General features: G+C 48.3%; 2 protein-coding genes and 1 pseudogene across 3 annotated transcripts; all 3 read right to left on the bottom strand.

The window, feature by feature from the left end:
• Nucleotides 1–888: 888 nt before the first annotated feature.
• On the bottom strand, nucleotides 889–3,267 carry LOC101596234 (annotated as a pseudogene).
• Nucleotides 3,268–3,794: 527 nt separating this feature from the next.
• On the bottom strand, nucleotides 3,795–8,576 carry Chchd2 (coiled-coil-helix-coiled-coil-helix domain containing 2). The gene is made up of 4 exons (XM_012949681.2): nucleotides 8,428–8,576; nucleotides 5,775–6,024; nucleotides 4,640–4,781; nucleotides 3,795–4,066 (listed from the first exon to the last, which is right to left on the bottom strand). The coding sequence occupies exons 1-4, from the start codon at nucleotides 8,475–8,477 to the stop codon at nucleotides 4,056–4,058; spliced, it is 453 nt and encodes a 150-aa protein (XP_012805135.1). The 5' UTR covers nucleotides 8,478–8,576; the 3' UTR covers nucleotides 3,795–4,055.
• Nupr2 (nuclear protein 2, transcriptional regulator) lies at nucleotides 8,489–16,298 on the bottom strand. 2 transcript variants are annotated; one of them, XM_045144361.1, is made up of 3 exons: nucleotides 15,990–16,298; nucleotides 12,586–12,596; nucleotides 8,489–8,612 (listed from the first exon to the last, which is right to left on the bottom strand). In XM_045144361.1, exon 1 carries the CDS (start codon nucleotides 16,296–16,298, stop codon nucleotides 15,996–15,998), a length of 303 nt encoding a protein of 100 aa, XP_045000296.1. In that variant the 3' UTR covers nucleotides 8,489–8,612; nucleotides 12,586–12,596; nucleotides 15,990–15,995. The 2 variants fall into 2 exon arrangements, with proteins under 2 accessions (XP_045000296.1, XP_004662675.1); XM_004662618.2 differs by lacking the exon at nucleotides 8,489–8,612 and having other exon boundaries at nucleotides 12,403–12,596.
• Nucleotides 16,299–17,437: the final 1,139 nt, after the last annotated feature.

The raw sequence follows: 17,437 nt of genomic DNA, 5'->3' as shown, positions 1-17,437 counted from the left end.
CATTAAATTGGTTTCCTGTGTCTTCTTTCATTTCTTTGATTTCCTTAAACATATTTATAATCATTCTTTTGAAATCTTTCTCAGGCATTTCCTCTAAATCAGTCTCACTGATGGTCATTTCTGATGCACTCATACTTTTTGGTGGATTTATATTGTCTTGATTTTTTTGTGTTTCTTGTGTTAAAATGTACATATTTTTGTATTTTGGATTAATTTAATGCTTGGATTTCTAATTATCTGCTCTATTATTAGATGTATTAATCAATCTGATGTTATATATCTTCAATGTAGGAGCTTAAGGTACTAGGTGTGGCTCTTAAGACTCTCAGAGTAAGTACAGAAGTGACTCTTGGTATTGGGTTTTCCTGCTATGAGAGTATTCAAGTAGGCTGGTGTTATCCCAGCTACCATTTGGGATGGTTTTGGTTTCAATTATGCTGCGCTCCTGCTTGGGTCCCTCTTTGCTGGGCTGTTGGCTCAGGTAGGCTGGCTGGGCCGCCACTCTGATCGCCTGTGCTGGATGCTATGGTGGGGAGCTTCCCTCCCCAGGTCTCTGGCCCTTGAGCTGCTGGTGGGGGATGGGAGGCTGTGGATGGTGGCCGAAGTTCTCCCACTGATCCTCACAATCCTCTTCCTCACTAGCTGCTCTGTTCGTCTCTGCTGTCCTCCCTTCACATTTCTTGAGTTTGCGAGGAGGAGACAGGTGTGAGTGGAAAATCTCACCTGGCTCTTCCTGCAGCTCAGGCTTGTGGTTGTGGCCACAGGGACCTGGTGCTCGCTGCTGCTGAAGCTGCTTCTGTGGTCTCTACACACTCTGAATCTCTCCTACTTCTCTGCTGCAGTTGATAATTTCGTATACACCTCACTTTTTTTTTTTTTTTTTCCCAAATTGGTCACTGAGGCTTTTATTTTGTGCATAAAACCACTGGGGATCTTGCCTGTGACCATCCTGGAGATTACGCTGGAGGCCTAAGGGCTCCAGACAGTGGGTGGGAAGAAAGGTGACAAGAACAATGATTTGGATCAATCACATGATTACTGAGCTGGGGTATCTGACAGGGCTCCCGTGGTCAGGTGCAGCTTGGGCGTTCTAAGGAAGCTGCGGTAGGAGCTAAGTACAGAAGCCCAGCAAACCAAGAATGGGCTTGGAGGCAGTTTGCTGACAGCAGGGGCAGGATCTAAGCAGCTGGTGTCGACTGAGGGCTCCGGGGCTGGTCTGCCCTCCGCTTACTTGGCCAGGGGGGTTTCTGCAGGCCCTGCCGGCAAACTTAGCTTTGCTGTACAGTTCCTCCTCAATCCTGAGCAGCTGGCTGTACGTGGCCAGGCGCTCAGATCAGCAAGGTGCACCAGTCTTGATCTGCCCAGTGCAGAGGCCCATGACCAGGTCAGCAACAAAGGTATCCTCAGTTCCCCTAGAGTGGTGGGACACCATGACACCCCAACCGTTGGGACTGTGACAGCTTGCATGCCTGCAGAGACTCTTTCACAGAGCCAATCTGGTTCACTTTGAGCAGGAGGCAGTTGCACTTCTCACCCACAGCCTTAGCAATCTATTTTGGGATGGTCACCATGAGATCATCCCCCACTACCTGGATGCCTGCATTAGCTGTAAACTTCCGCCAAGCTTCCCAGTCATCCTGGTCAAAAGGGTCTTCAACGGACACCACTGGGTAGTCTTTGATGAAGGATTTGTACAGGTCAGCCAGCTGGTCAGGTGAGATGTGCCTGCTGGCATCGTCAGGAGACTTGAAGTCCAGCTCATTCTTTCTGGACCTGAGGAACTCAGAGGCAGCCACGGCCATGCCAATGACAACTTGGTCAGTGGAGCCAGCCTTCCCATTCACATTCCTCAGCAGCTCCAGGGCTTTGTTCTCCCGCCTTCATCACCCACGTTGGTGGCATCTTTCCCATATTTCTCCTTGATGACATTCCTCAGGTTGTGGTAAACCTCTGCTCCAATGCACCCATGGGGAGGATCATGAACTCCTGCATGGCCAGCTTGTTCCCGGCATGAGAACCCCCACTGATCACATTGAAAGCCAGGACTGGCAGGATGACCTCAGGGTTGCCAGCCAAGTCAGCAATGTGGCAGTGTAGGGGGACCCCCTTCTCCACACCAGTTTTGCACACAGCAAGGGATGCACCCAGGATGGCATTTGCACCAAATTTGGATTTATTTTTGGTGCCATCCATCTCAACTTGTTAATAATCTTCTGTTCCACAATATTGTCTTGCTAACCAGGGCAGGTGCAACAGTTTTATTGATGTGCTCAACAGCCTTTGAGACACCTTCCCCATGTAGCACGCCTTATCACTGTCTCAGAGCTCCAGGGCCTCACAGATACCAGTGGAGGCACCACTGGGGACAGCAGCTTGGAAGAGATATTTTGAGGTGCAGAGGTCAACCTCAACAGTGGGATTCCCACGAGCGTTGAAGATATCTCTGGCATGGATCTTCAGAATAGACATGATGAATTTCGCACAGGAGGATCAGAAAATGCTGCACAAACGGAGAGTGCTGAGTGAAGAGGCAGAACAAGGAGGGCACAATCCTGGATATTGTCACACCTCACTTTTTTGTAGTTTTCTTTTTTTTGACGAAGGGTTTCACTTCTCCCATTATTTTTAACACCAGCACACAAGAAGTCAAGGTCCATTGTGGGAGGCCTGAGGCTACATAATGAAATCCAGGTCAGCCAGGGCTAAAGAGACCCTACCTTGAAAAACCAAACAAAGTAAACAATGAAAAAATGTGCTGTGACTTGGCCACAGGGAACACATCTTGTAATGTTCATTTTACTTGCCTGGGGCATGTTAGTAAGTGAGCCACTAAGCTTAATCCAGTGCGATTCTTTTTTTTGTTTTTTTTGGGGGGGGGGTTGTTTTGAGGTAGGGTCTTGCTGTAGCCCAGGTTGACCTGAAACTATGTGGTCTCAAGGCTGGCCTCAAATTCACAGCTGTCCCTTTTGCAGCCTGGTGTGTTGGAGCACAACTTTAATCCTAGCACGTGTGCGGTACACGCAGTAAGCTTGGGCTTCTTGCTGCTGCAAATGAACAGCAGACACACATGGTGGTTTTGTTTGTTTTGTGAGGTGGGTTCCACTCTAGCCCAGGCTGACCCGGAATTCACTCATGGCGATCCCCCTACCTCTGCCTGTTAGGTTTAGAGGGGCACACCACCAGCACCACGCCTGGCCACATGCCACTTTTTTGCATCTTCCTTATCTGGGTACTAGAGAACTGAACCCAAGACCAGCAGGCTTTGCAACAAATGCCTTTAACTGCTAAGCCATTTCCCATCATTATTTTGAGGCAGGGTTTCACTCTAACTGCCCAATTTGGCTTGGAATGTACCATGATCCTCCTACTTCAGCATCCCAAGTTCTGGGACTACAGGCATAAACAACCAGCGGTAGAATGGGCACACCTGGGCCTCTAGCCACTGCAAACTCCAGGTCTGTGTGCCACCTTGTGCATCTGCTTTACATGGATACCAGGGAATCAAACTTGGGTCCTTTGGCTTTGTAGTCAAGCACCTCAACCATTAAGCCATTTGTCCAGCCCTTAAGCAGTTTCTTGTTGCTGCTCAGTTTATGGAGCTCTAAGCCTGCAGCAGCTGGAGTCCTTTAGACAGGTACCACAGTAGCTGCTAACTTAACTCCTCAGGGAGATGTCCATGGCAGTGCTAATATTTCAGTTACTGTAGACCAGAGGGACTGAGACAGCTGAAATAGTTGTCTTCTAGGCAAATTCCATTACATTCAGCAGGAACATCAAACTCATGATACTACACATAGCAACAAAATCACTTTATTCCAATTAACTCACAAACATCACAGCTGGTTCTAGAGGCCACACAACACTTGCCCAGCCCAACCTATACATCTCAAAGAGCTTCTGTACCATCAGGACACTTTCCAACGGCCACTCTGAAGCAAGGGCTCTGTTAATAGAGTTTAATTTAGAGTTTTACACATTCACTATAATTACATTTTTATGCTAAAGCAACTTGGTCATCAGAGCAGACTTTCCATTTCTTCAGGCTGAATAACTTCTTAGATTAATCCTGCAAAGAGGGAAGAAAGTCAGAACAGCCACTAGCTGTAGATCACTCACAAAACCAAGGTTACAAGCTGTCCAAGGTTATAGCTTTCTTTTCTAAGCTAATGGTTTCCTTCAATCAGACCAAAATTTCACACTAAGACAGGACATATATGCTTCTAGAGACAAAGTCCCGAAGCATAAATTTAGCTACTGAGAGTTGATGTTAACAAACTTGGACTTGAACCATTTAACCACCTGAAAGGATTAACTTCCCTACCTCCTACCTACCTGAAGGTGGGAAAGAAAACATTGTGATGGCTGTTAAACTGAATCATTAGGTGTGAATTACGTAGAAACAGGCAAACTAAATCTCAAGTATTCCACTGAACTACTTAATTTTTTATTCAGGGCTGTGAAGGCAGGAGGCCATGCAGTAAACCACAGTAAAATATGGCACATTGATTTTACAGTTGAAGGAAGTCAGGTTTAGAATATAAGTGGTAAAAAGCCTAGAGAAATTTAATAAAAACTCCCCCAAATCCTATCATGGTTCAGGAACATGGCTATGAACTGAGCAGATGTGTAAATCACTTACCATTTGCTATTCTGCACTGTTTCAGCACCTCATTGAAACCTTCACAGAGCTTAACATCAGCCTGGTTCTGGGCACACTCCAGGAACTGTTTGATCTCAAAAAAGCAAGGCTGCTGCTCTGCTGGCCTGGCACCCTGAGGCTCCTGGGAAGATACAATGGTCAGCACAACTGAGGAAGGAATCGGTAGTAACAATCAAGGAACAACACTCATGTTCATAATCTTTGCTGTTAATTGGGGAAACAACTAGAATCAGGAGCAATTAAGGTTCCACCTAATTCCAGGAAGAGTGAAACCATTTAAATGTAGAAAGCAAACAAAATTTCAGATCCAAACAAAGTTTCAAGAACAAAGATGTCCCTCCCACTAAAAAAACCCAAAACAAGCCCATGCCTTCAATCCCAGCATTCAGGAGGCAAAGGTGAGCTGCAGGCATCATGAGACAAGATAGTGAATTCCAGGTCAGCCTGGGAGCTCATTTGCACTGGCTAGAGCCCCTGGAAGGCCCAATCTCTCTCAAATAAATAAACAAAACAGGACTATTACAGAAAACAGGTAAGTTTCAAATATACCAGAGCATATGCTCATTAGAAGAGAAAATCTATATACCTCAGAGAGGCAATGTCACAGAACTGCCAAAGACACTACCTAAAATTGAGATATATGGGGAGGGGGTATGATGGAGAATGGAGTTTCTAAGGGGAAAGTGGGGGGAGGGAGAGTATTACCATGGGGTATTCTTTATAATCATGGAAGTTGTTAATAAAAAAAAAAGTTGTGCTGCACTGTTCAATTCTACTTTATACAGTCGCTGTTGATGGCCTAAGTGTCGAACTCTAGCACAACTTGTGGCTTTTTTTTTTTAAGGTAGGGTCCCACTCTAGCTCAGGCTTACCTGGAATTCACTATGTAGTCTCAGAGTGGTGTTGAACTCTCATCAATCCCCTTACCTCTGCCTCCCGAGTGCTGGGAGAGGAGATGTGCGTCACCATGCCCGGCACTTGTGGCTTTTATAGCCCACGTTCTACTGACTGTATCATGGAGTCTAACATTAGCGACAGCTTTCACCCAAAAGGAACTAACAGCCAAGTTTTCTCACAACGCACCCACAGAAAGAAAGACGGCCCAAAATCTTACCTGGTAAGTGATATCAGGCTTTGCGGGCTCAGCATCCCCACCGCCACTGAAGCCCCCAGTGAGGGCGTGACCCAGGGTGTGGCCCACTGCAGAGCCGACCGCCACACCGGCTGCAGTGGTTGCCATCTGGGCCATCAGACCAGGCTGCCGAGGTGCAGCAGCAGGTGAAGCAACGGCAGATGGGGGCGCTGCTGCTGGCGGCTGGGCTGCAGGGGCTGGCCGGGGTGCAGCTCGCATCTGAGGGGCCCGGCTATGAGAAAGAACAAAAAGCATCAAGTTCTCAGTCTCAAATGGCTTTGGAAATTACGCAAAACAAACATGTTTTCCTTCCTTCCTTCCCTCCCTTTCATTTTGAGTGTGTGTGTGTGAGAGAGAGAGAGGTAGGGAGGATGAATGGGCGCACCAGGGCCTCCAGCCACTGCAAACAAACTCCAGATCCATGTGCTAGATCCTTGTGCATCTAGCTTATATGGGTACTGGTGAATCGAGCCTTGAACTGAGGTCCTTTCACTTCACAAGGAAGCACTGAGCGCCTAAACCATCTCTGCAGCCCTGTCTTTTTTCCCCTCCCCCTCTCTCTCTTTTTTTTTTTTTGGTGGTTGTTTTTCGAGGAAGGGTCTCACTGTAGCCCAGGCTGACCTGGAACTCACTGTGTAGTCTCAGGGTGGCCTCAACTCACAGCCATCCGCCTACCTGTGCCTCCCAGGTGCTCGGATTAAAGGCATGCACCACCACGCCTGGCAATCTTTTTCTCTTTTAAAACAGGTAGGTGGATGGCTGTGAGTTGAGGCCACCCTGAGACTACACAGTGAGTTCCAGGTCAGCCTGGGCTACAGTGGGACCCTTCCTCGAAAAACAAACAAAAAAGACAGGACTCATGTAGCTCTGGCAGTCCCAGAACTTGCTATGTAGACGAGGCTGACTTTTAACTTCTGATCTCCCTGCATAAACCTCCAGAGTGCTGGGCATGGCCAATTAATCTAATCCCAGACTGCTGCATGCTGGGCAACAATACTATCAAAGTAGCTACATCACCAGCCTTTCTTTTCTTTACCTATGAATCCTCCTGCCTCATCCTTCCCTAGTGCTGGGATTAAAGACACATGCCACCACACCTGGCATGTCTTTTTTTTTTTCCTTTTTGTTTCAGAGGTAGGGTCTCACTCTAGCCCAGGCTGACCTGAAATTCACTCTGTAGTCTCACTCAGGGTGACTTCAAACTTATGGTGTTCCTCCTACCTCTGCCCCCGCCAAGTGCTGGAATTGGATTGTGCCACTATACGTGGCCCTTGCCCTGCCTGACAGTCGAAACAGGATGCCCTAGTGGTCTTAAACTTGTGGTAACCCTCCTGCCTCTGCCTCCTGAGGGCCAGTATCCATGAATGTCACCATTTGCTTAATTACAAAGCCCAGAGATGGAGCATACCTCTGTAATACCAGCCCTTGAGAGGGGAAGGATAGGCAAGGCCACCCTGAACCGCACAGTAAAACTTCCCAGCAGCCAAGGACCAAGACAAGGTCATCCTCAGCTACATTAGTGAGATTGAGATCAGCCTGGAATTCACGAGACCCGTCTCCAAAAACAAACAAAGCCACGTGTGGTGGGGCACACTAATCCCAGAAACTGAGAGACTGCGGTAGGATGGTAGAAGTGAGTTCGAGGCCACCCTGGGCTAGAGTAAGATCCCGCCTCGAAAAAGCCCCAAATGAAAAAAACCCAAAGGTGTGGTGGCAGAGCTCGTTGGTAAAGTTTACTTAGCACGTCCACTGCACCAGGTTCAGTCCCAGCACTGCGAACTTCAACGACTGTATTCCCCAACAAATAAGTGCTTCCAACAATTTTGCTAGCATGTCTAACGCTGCTTTAAAAATCTTTTTGTAGTGTCTCACTTTAGCCCAGGCTGACCTGGAATTCACTATGTAGTCTCAGGTGCTCAAGGGCTGGGATTAAAGGCGTGTGCCACCAGTACTGGCTTTCAAAAAAAATCTTCGTTTGGCCGGGCGTGGTGGCGCACGCCTTTAATCCCAGCACTTGGGAGGCAAAGGTAGGAGGATCACCGTGAGTTCGAAGCCACCCTGAGACTACACAGTGAATTCCAGGTCAGCCTGAGCTACAGCGAGACCCTACCTCGGAAAAAAAAAAAAAATCTTCACGTTTGGGCTGGAGAGATGGTTCAGCGGATAAGGCGCTTGCCTGTGAAGCCTAAGGACCCAGGTTCAATTCTCCGGAACCCAGGTGGAGCCCGACGCAGAATGGCGCATGGGTCTGGAGTGCGTTTACAGTGGCTGAAGGCCCTGGTGCACCCATTCTCTCTCAAAAAAGAAAAAATTCTTTATGTTAAACGTGGACGCTGCAATTCTAGCACTTCGGGGGCGCAGGCAGAAGGATCGGGAGTTCGAGACCTGCCTGAGGTGCCTCAAAAACAAACCAAGAAAGCAAGCCTTGAAAAGAAAGACCGTTTCAAGTATATAGTGCTCTCCCTGCTTATTTGAGGTTCTTTTCTCAGGTGTCTAGATCAGAAGGACATTCGTGGTAGCAGCGTTATAAAATGTCGCCCAAGCTTCTCTACAGAAGCGGCCTCCGTCGCCCGCCCGCAGCCTCCCTGCGCCACGGAGCCGCACCGACTCCCAACCAAAGCCGAGATGGTCTCACCTGGCCGGGGCGGCCACCCGGGAACTGCGGCTACGGCTTCCACGACCCATGCTCAACGTGCGTCCGCTGCTCGTCCACAGATGCGAAACTCTGAGACGACTCCAGAGACTTCGGCGAAGGAGACCGGAAGATGTAAGGCGGAACCTCAGCGCGCAACCAATCAGCGCACAAGGCACAGCCGGTCCCTGAAGGTCATTGGAAGAACAGACGTCATCATCAGGGTTTCGTCGCATGCCTTGACGTCAGAGCGCGGCGACGGGCCCTTTAGAAAACCGGAAGTTCCTGCGATTCTCCTTCCCCCGCCCCCAAGAAAATCTTGTCCTCCGACTCCACAATGACAGCCATTTGCTTCCTAGTAGTGCTGCTTCCTCCGTCACCCAGGCTGGTCTTGAACCTGAGATCCTCCTGCCTCTCAAGTAAACTGGGATTGCAGGATTAAGAGGAGTGTATCACCACGCTTGCTGCTAGGTTAAATGCAGCCTTGAGAGTGAGCCATCTTTTGTCTGGGTGCCAGGGACCTTCGCGGTTTAACCTTTCTCAGCATTAAAAAAACAAAAAAAATTAAAAAAAAATTAACGGGTTGTGATGGCGCACACCTTTAATCCCGCATTTGGGAGGCAGAGGTAGGAGGATCGCCGTGAGTTCCAGGTCAGCCTGAGCTAGAGTGAGACCCTACCTCGGAAAAACAACAAAATTATCGATATGATTTTTAATCTTTAAGAAATTTATTTTTATTTATTTGACAGAGAGAGACAATGGACGCACCAGGACACATGTGCCCCTTGTGCATCTGGCGAACGTGGGTCCTAGGGAATCGAACCTTGGTTCTTTGGTTTTGCAGAAAAACGCCTTAACCGCTAAACCATCCCGCCAGTCTGAATCTTTTTATTTTTTTCATTTGGGAGATAAAAGGAGGGAGAGAAGCCGGGACACCACGTCTTTAATCCCAGCACTTGAGTTCCAGATCAGCCTGAGGTAGAGTGAAACCCTACCTTGAAAAAAAAAAAGAGAGAGCGGCTGCGACAGGGCCTTCAGACACTGTATATGAACTCCAGATACATGTTCTACCTTGTGCATTTGGCTTATATGGGTTCTGGGGAATCCAACCTGGGTCCTTTGGCTTGGTAGGCGAACAATGTAACCACTAAGCCATCTCTCCAGCCCTATTTATTGATTTGAGAGGGAAAGAATAAGGGCATGCCAGGGCCTTGAGCCACTGCAAAAGAACTCCAGACGCATGCACCACCTTGTGCATCTGGTTTTAAATGGGTTCTGGGAGACTAAACCTGGGTCTTTAGGCTTCACAAGCAAGCACCTTAATTGCTAAGCCATTCATCCAGCCTGGCATTTGGTTTTGAGTCAAGGTCTCATTGTAGCTGAAGCTGGCTGGAACCCACTGTGCAGTACTAGATAGCTCAGGGAGCCCTTCAAACTTACCTTCCTGCCTCAGCCTCGGGGTGGGCCACACCTCCCCTCAAAACGGAAAGCTGTTTTGTTTGTGGCCATTGGGGATTGAACCTCATGAATGTTAGGCAAGGGTCCTACCACTAAGAACTGGCTGGTTGGGACTGTCAAGGTGAAGGCCACCAAGCCTAGCTGCTTACTGCTTACTGCTAAAACCTTATGGAGGAGCCTAGTGAAGCTTCTAAATTTGGTGAGCCTGCTAACCCTTGGTTTCTGGAGGCTTCTGTGCTGTCCTTACCCTGTCATCCAGTTGGGAAATGTTTCAAGCAGAGGAAATGGGGAAGGTAAATATTTGCATGAATCAGGGTAGTGGTGACTTGAAGAGCAAATTTAAATGAGATTGGGAGGTAGAGGGCAGGCAGGCAAGGCTCTTTGAAGAGGGATTTTTGTACAGAGCCCCTGAAGAGGTAAAGAAGCAAGTCATGGCTTTAAGAAGGCTGAGAATTAGCTGGGCATGGTGGTGCATGCCTTTAATCCCAGCACTTGGGAGACAAAGGTAGGAATGCCATGAGTTCAAGGCCACCCTGAGACTACCAAGTGAATTCCAGGTGAGCCTGAACTGGAGTGGGACCCTACCTTGAAAAAAACTAAGAAAAGAAAAGAAAAAAAAACTTAAAAAATGGCTAGGCATGGTGGCACATACCTTTAATCTCAGCATTTGGAGGACAAGCATTGGTAGTAGTGTGAAGACACCCTGAGGACTGCATGGTAGTGCACGCCTTTAATCCCAGCACTGGGGAGGCAGAGGTAGGAGGATCGCAGTGAGTTCAAGGCCAGCCTGAGACTACATAGTGAATTCCAGGTCAGCCTTTGCTAGAGTGAGACCCTACCTTTTATTAAAAATCTATTTATTTACATATTTATTTGCAAGCAGAGAGTGCAAGAAAAGAGACAGAGAAAGAATGGGCACACCTATAGCCATTGTGCCCCTTGTGCATCTGGCTTACATGGGTCCTGGGGAATCGAACCTGGCTTTGGCTTTGCAGGCAAATGTCTTAACCATTAAGCCATCTCTCTAGCCAAGATCCTACTTTTTTTTGGGGGGGGGGTTCGAGGTAGGGTCTCACTCTGGTCCAGGCTGACCTGGAATTCACTATGTAGTCTCAGGGTGGCCTCGAACTCACAGTGATCCTCCTACCTCTGCCTCCCAAGTGCTGGGATTAAAGGTGTGCACCACCACGCCTGGCTTCCAAGACCCTACCTTTTAAAACAAAAAATTAAAAAAAAAATTAAAATGGCTTGGGCTAGGAAGATGACTCATGCTGAAAAACATGAGGACCTGAGAAGGCCAGGTTCACTGTATTGGATTCTTCACAACCCATGTAAACAGCTGGGCAGGGCCATGCATGCACACATGCAACCCCAATCCTGGGTTGGAGGAGATGTGGGGGGGCAGAGACCACAGAATTGCTGGGGCTTGCTGGTCAACCAACCTGACTGAAAGTGGCAGGTCCAGGTTTAGTGACTCTGTATCAAGCAAAATGAATGAGCAACAGAGGAGGAAGTTCCAACAGTCTCCTTTGGCCTCCATATACATACACTACTCATACATACATACAAATTTAAAGTTAAAATACAGGGGCTGGAGAGATTACTTAGTGGCTAAACTGCAAAGCCCAGTGACCCCGGTTTGATTCCCTAGTACCTATGTAATGCCAGATGCACAAAGTAGCGCATGCATCTGGAGTTCATTTGCAGTGGCTGCAGGTCCTAGCACACCCATTATGTCTCCTTTTTATTATTATTATTATTGTTTTCTGAGGTAGGTTATCACGCTAGCTCAGGCTGACCTGGAATTCACTATGTATTCTCAAAGTGGCCTCAAACTCTCCACAATCCTCCTACCCCTCCAGAGTGCTGGGATTAAAGGTGCCACCTCTCCCAGCTCAAAAGGATCCCTTTTCTAAAATAGGGTCAGTAGCATCTGCCTTAGAGGATTATTGTGAGATCAGTAAATAAAGACAACCTAGCTGCTGTCTTTATTTAAAAGACATTAAATTTACATTCACATAATCTACTGTAATGTACACAGTGGTGGTTTGAATGTAAAATGTCCTCTATAGCCTCGTGTTTTGAATTCTTGGTCTCTAGCTGGTGGCAATTTGGGAAAGCTGTTGGGCTTTTAGAAGGTGGAACCTTGCTGGAGGTGGGCTGGGGGTGTTACAGCCTAGCTCCCCTCTTTGCTAGTGCTGGCTAGCTCAGACTACTCTCCCAGCTGATGTGACACCCTGTTGTCTTATGCCATGTTTTCCCCACCATGATGAAGCTTCCCCTTGGGACTGTAAGCTGAACTAAACCCTTTCCTCCCTTGAGCTGCTTCTGGCCAGGCACTTTCTCCCGGCAACGACAAAGTAACTGCTACAAATACTACTCTTGTACAACACCCTATGTTGGGTCTCCCTGGTTGTATCTTTGTGAACTCTTCTGTCTAAGAACCTAAGTATTTGTGTTGTGAACTGGAAACCAGTCATCATGGTAACTAGAGAAGAAAAAAAAAAAAAAACCCAAGTGTTAAAATGCCACACTTGTGTTCTCTTTTAATCAGAAACCCTAAAAAGGCCTTCCCACTTGCGTAATAGCTAACTAGTAAGGAAAAAATGGAAGCAGCAAAGGTAAGCAATATGGAAAGTTCTGTTGACCAACATGGAGGACCACAATTTCAGCTGGAGTTGGTGAAAATGCTTGTAACAGGACCTTCAGGTTTCCTGCAGAAAATCAGATAGAAACAATAGTCAGTTATCCTCTGTAGTCTGAGCAGGAGCACTAGAAAGCAAAAGCGGTCTTCTCTCTCTCCTTCCTTCTTCACTATGAAGCCTAGACTGGACTCCAAGTCACGATCCTCCTGCCTCAGCCTAGGCTTCAACTCATGATCCTCCTGTTTCAACTTCTGAAGGCAGAGCTTTACAGGCAAGAGCCACCACTCCCAGCTTTTTCTTCTTTTGAGACAGGGTCTCATGTAGCCCAGGCTTGCCTCCAGCTTGCTATCTGAGGATACCTTGGAATTTCTGATTCTCCTACCTCTACCTCCCAAGTGCTGAGGTCACAAACACTGAGTCACCATGCCCTTTTTTTTTTGTTTGTTTGTTTTCAAGGTGGGGTTTCACTGTAGCCCAGTCTGACCTGGAATTCACTATGTAGTGATCCAACTACTGCTGCCTCCCAAATTCTGGGATTAAAGACGTATGCCACTATACTTGGCCTCTTTTGTTTGTTTTAGGTAGGGTCTCACTCTAGTCCAGGCTGACCTAAAATTCACTGTGTAATCTCAGGGTGGCCTAGAACTCATAGAGATCCTCCTACCTCTGCCTCCGGAATGCTGGGACTAAAGGCCTGCGCCACCATGCTAGGTTTATGCCTGGCCTCCTTTTAAAATATTTGAGCTGGGTGTGGTGGCGTACGCCTTTAATCCTAGCACTTGGGAGGTAGAGGTAGGTGGATCACCGTGAGCTCAAGGCCACCCTGAGACTACATAGTGAATTCCAGGAAAGCCTGAGCTACAGTGAAACCCTACCTCAAAAAACCAAATACAAACAAACAAACAAAAGATTTATTTGAGAGAAAAGAAGCATCTTACTTATTTGAGAGAAAATATGGGTGTGCCAGATGCATGCACCACCTTGTACATCCAGTTTACTTGGGCCCTGGGGAATTGAACGTGGGTCCTTTGGTTTTACAGGCAAGCACCTTAACATCTAAGCTATCTCCCCAGCCCCCTTCTCCTTCTAAACTCTAAATTTTTTTTGTTCATTTTTATTTATTTATTTGAGAGTGACAGAGAGAGAAAGAGGCAGAGAGAGAGAGAGAGGGAGAATATGGGCGCGCCAGGTCTTCCAGCCACTGCAAACGAACTCCAGACGCTTGGCCGGCCCCCTTGTGTAACGTGGGACCTGGGGAACCGAGCCTCGAACCGGGGTCCTTAGGCTTCACAGGCAAGTGCTTAACTGCTAAGCCATCTCTCCAGCCCACTTCTTTTTTTTTTTTTTGCGTGTCTCACTATAGCCCACGCTGACCTGGAATTCACTTTGTAGTCTCAGGGTGGCCTTGAACTCACGGCAATTCTTCTACCTCTGCCTCCTGAGTGCTGGGATTAAAGGCGTGTGCCACCATGCCTGGCTCTTGAGGCAAGGTCTTGCTCTAGTCCAAGCTAACTTGGAATTCACAGTCTCAGGCTGGCCTCAAACTCATAGCCATCCTACACCTCCCAAGGGCTGGGATTAAAGGCATGCATTTTTTTTTCCTGCATTTCCTACTGCAAAATTACTAAAAGACCCAATCTGTCAGTATCCCATATGCAGTCAGATGACAGATGAGTTGGGGATGGATTGGGTACAGATTGACTTATTAAATGCTGAGCAGCCTCACAATGTGTGGTGACGCAAGCCTGAAATCCCAGAACTATGGAGATTGAAATGGAGACTCCCAAGTTACAGGACAGCCTGGGTTATATGTGATTCTATTAAACAAAAAAAGGGGGGGATAGATGGTTTACAATTTAAGGCATTTGCCTGCAAAGGACCCAGGTTCAACTCCCCAAGACCCACATAACACAGATGCACAACTTGGTGTACAGTCTGCAGGCCCTGATGTGCCTATTCTCTATCTGCCTCTTTCTCTCTTCCTCTCAAATAAATAAAATATTTAAAAATTATTTAAGCCGGGCGTGGTGGCGCTCGCCTTTAATCCCAGCACTCGGGAGGAAGAGGTAGGACGATCGCCATGAGTTCAAGTCCACCCTGAGAATACAAAGTGCATTCCAGGTCAGCATGGGCTAGAAAAGGACCCTACCTTGAAAAAAACAAAACAAAAATTATTTTTAAAAACTAGGCAAGGCATAGTGGCTCATACCTATAATCTCAGTACTTGAGTAGCTGAGATTGGATTGCTTGTGAGTTGGAGAGTCCCTGCTTGAAAACAAACAAAAGCCCGGTATAGTGGCACAGACCTGTCATCCCAGAAATCAGGTGAGGGAAGTTAGATCAGGAGATCAAGGTCAGCCTCGGCTACACTAGTTCAGGGCCAGCCTGGGTTGCATGAGACCTTTAACAAAAAAAGAGGTGGAGAGAAGGCTCAGTTGTTAAGGTGTTTGCCTGCAATGCCTAATGACCTGTTCTCAATTCACCCAGTACCCACTTAAAGACAAATGCACAAAGCGGTGCATGCATCTGGGTTTCTCTCTCCTTGTAAGTAAATATTTAAGTAAAAATAAAAAAGCTGGGTGTGGTAGTGCACACCTTTAATCCCAGCAGAGGTAGGAGGATTGCTGTGAGTTCCAGGCCAGCCTGGACTAGAGTGAGACCCTACTTCAAAAAAAGGGGTGGGGCAAGGAGGGGTGGCGCAGGCCTTAAATCCCAGCACTCAGAAGGCAGAGGTAGGAGGATCTCTGTGAGTTCAAGGCCACATTGAGACTACATTGTGAATTCTAGGTCAGCCTGGGCTAGACTAAGACCTTACCGTGCAAAACCAATAAATAAATAAATATAAAAAGGGGAGGGCTAGGGAAATGGCTTAGTGGTTAGGGTGTTTGCCTGAGAAGCGTAAGGATGCCGGTTCGATTCCCAAGGACTCATGTCTGCCAGATGCACAAAGAGGTTCATAAGTCTTAGTTCATGTGCAATGGCTAGAGGCCCTGGCATGCCCGTTCTAGCTTTCTATCTGCCTCTTTCTCTCTCTCAAATATATATTTTTTAAAGGGCTGGAGGTATGGCTTAGCGGTTAAGGTCTTCGCCTGCAAAGGCTAAGGACCCAGGTTCAATTCCCCAATACCCATGTTAGCCAGCTAAACAAAGTGGCGCGTGCGTATGGACTTCGTTTATTGTGGCTGGAGACCCTGGTGCGCCCATTCTCTCTCCCTCTTTCTGTCAGATAAATAAATAAAATATTTATTTAAAAATAAAGAAGAGAGCCGATTTTGGTGGCGCACGCCTTTAATCCCAGCACTAGGGAGGCAGAAGTAGGAGGTTCGCCATGAGTTCGAGGCCACCCTGAGACGACACAGTGCATTCCGGGGTCAGCCTGAGCTAGAGTGAAACCCTACCTCGAAAAACCAAATAAAATAAAAAAAAGACAGCAGAGGTCTCGTGGGTGTGGCGGCGGCGTACCGGCGCTCAGGTGAGGCGGGTGCGCGGCCGGGGCTGCAGCTGGCGCTGGCGGCGCTTGCGCTGGCCGCTGATGAGCTTCTGCGCCACCTTGCGCTCGTGGCCGCCGGGCACCGGCCGGTTGGTGCGCAGCTGCTGCTCCCGCCGCGTCCGGCCCTTGCTGCGCCCGGCCCCGCAAGCCGGGAAGTCACGCAGGTAGTGGTAGTCGAGGCAGTCGTACAGTTCCTCGTCGACGCTCACTGGCGACGGAGTCTTGGGTGGCGGCGGACGGCCTCGGGCGCGGGACACTGAAAGATTGGCGGCTGGGTCCATCGCGCCTGCGCGACTGGCCAGCCAGCCGCCGCCGCCGCCCCTGCTGCGCGCCTGCGCCTCCTCAGCCACAGGCCCCGCCCCGCGCTCCTATTGGTGGCTCTGCCGCGGGGGAGGAGCCTTTGTGACGTCACAGAGAAAGGGGCGGGATTCCCTGGCAAGGCCTCCCTGGAGTGGGTTGGGGTTCCGTGTCACTCACCACGGGTCTGGGGGTGGTTGATAAACTCAAACCCCAGCATTCTGGGAATGTTGGTTAAAAATCAAATATGAAAGCCGGGCGTGGTGGCGCACACCTTTAATCCCAGCACTCCAGAAGGCAAAGGTAGGAGGATCGTCATGAGTTCGAACCTGCCCTGAGACTGCAGAATGAATTCCAGGTCACCCTGAGCTGCAGTGAAACCCTACTTCGAAAAACAAACAATGAATGAGACTACCTTGGGGAAAAAAAAAAAAATCAAAAACGGTCTGGAGAGATGGCTCAGTGGTTAAAGACACATGCTTGCAAAGCCTACTGGCCCAGGTACACAAGTAAAGACAGATGTACACAAAGTACTACGTGCGTCTGGAATTGTTTTTCAGCAGCAAGAGGCCCTGGCAAGCACCTATACTCACTCTCACACTTTCTGCTTGCGAATGAATAACTAAATATATATTTAAGATTATTTATTTATTTGAGAGGGAGAGAAGAGAGAGAAAGAGGCAGACAAAGGATGTTCCAGGTCCTCCAGCCACTGCAATGAACTCCAGAGCCGTGCTCCACCTTGAGCATCTGGCTTACATGAGCGCTAAGGAATCAAACCTGGGTCCTTAGGCTTCCCAAGCAAGTGCCCTAACATCTAAGCCATCTGTCTAGCCCCTAAATAGAGTTAAAAAAATAAATAAAAGGATGAGGGCTTAGCGGTTAAGCGCTTGCCTGTGAAGCCTAAGGACCCCGGTTCGAGGCTCGATTCCCCAGGACCCACGTTAGCCAGATGCACAAGGGGGCGCACGCGTCTGGAGTTCATTTGCAGTGGCTGGAGGACCTGGTGCGCCCATTCTCTCTCTCTCTCTCCCTCTCTCCCTCTCTCTCTCTCTGTCTCTCTGTCTCTCTCTCTCTCTCTCCCCCAGCACTTGGGAGACAGAGGTAGGAGGAGTGCCATGAG

This window comes from Jaculus jaculus, chromosome 2, assembly GCF_020740685.1.
Source record: "Jaculus jaculus isolate mJacJac1 chromosome 2, mJacJac1.mat.Y.cur, whole genome shotgun sequence".
In the NCBI taxonomy this organism is placed as follows: Eukaryota; Metazoa; Chordata; class Mammalia; order Rodentia; family Dipodidae; genus Jaculus; species Jaculus jaculus.
This window is presented reverse-complemented; position numbering and strand designations above follow the sequence as displayed.

Coding starts and splice junctions, on each gene's coding strand:
- Chchd2 (XM_012949681.2), bottom strand. CDS start 8,477: ATGGGTCGTGGAAGCCGTAGCCGCAGTTCCCGGGTGGCCGCCCCGGCC. Junction 6,025..8,427: donor CGGGTGGCCGCCCCGGCCAG/GTGAGACCATCT, acceptor TCTTTCTCATAG/CCGGGCCCCTCAGATGCGAG. Junction 4,782..5,774: donor AGCCTGATATCACTTACCAG/GTAAGATTTTGG, acceptor GTATCTTCCCAG/GAGCCTCAGGGTGCCAGGCC.
- Nupr2 (XM_045144361.1), bottom strand. CDS start 16,298: ATGGACCCAGCCGCCAATCTTTCAGTGTCCCGCGCCCGAGGCCGTCCG.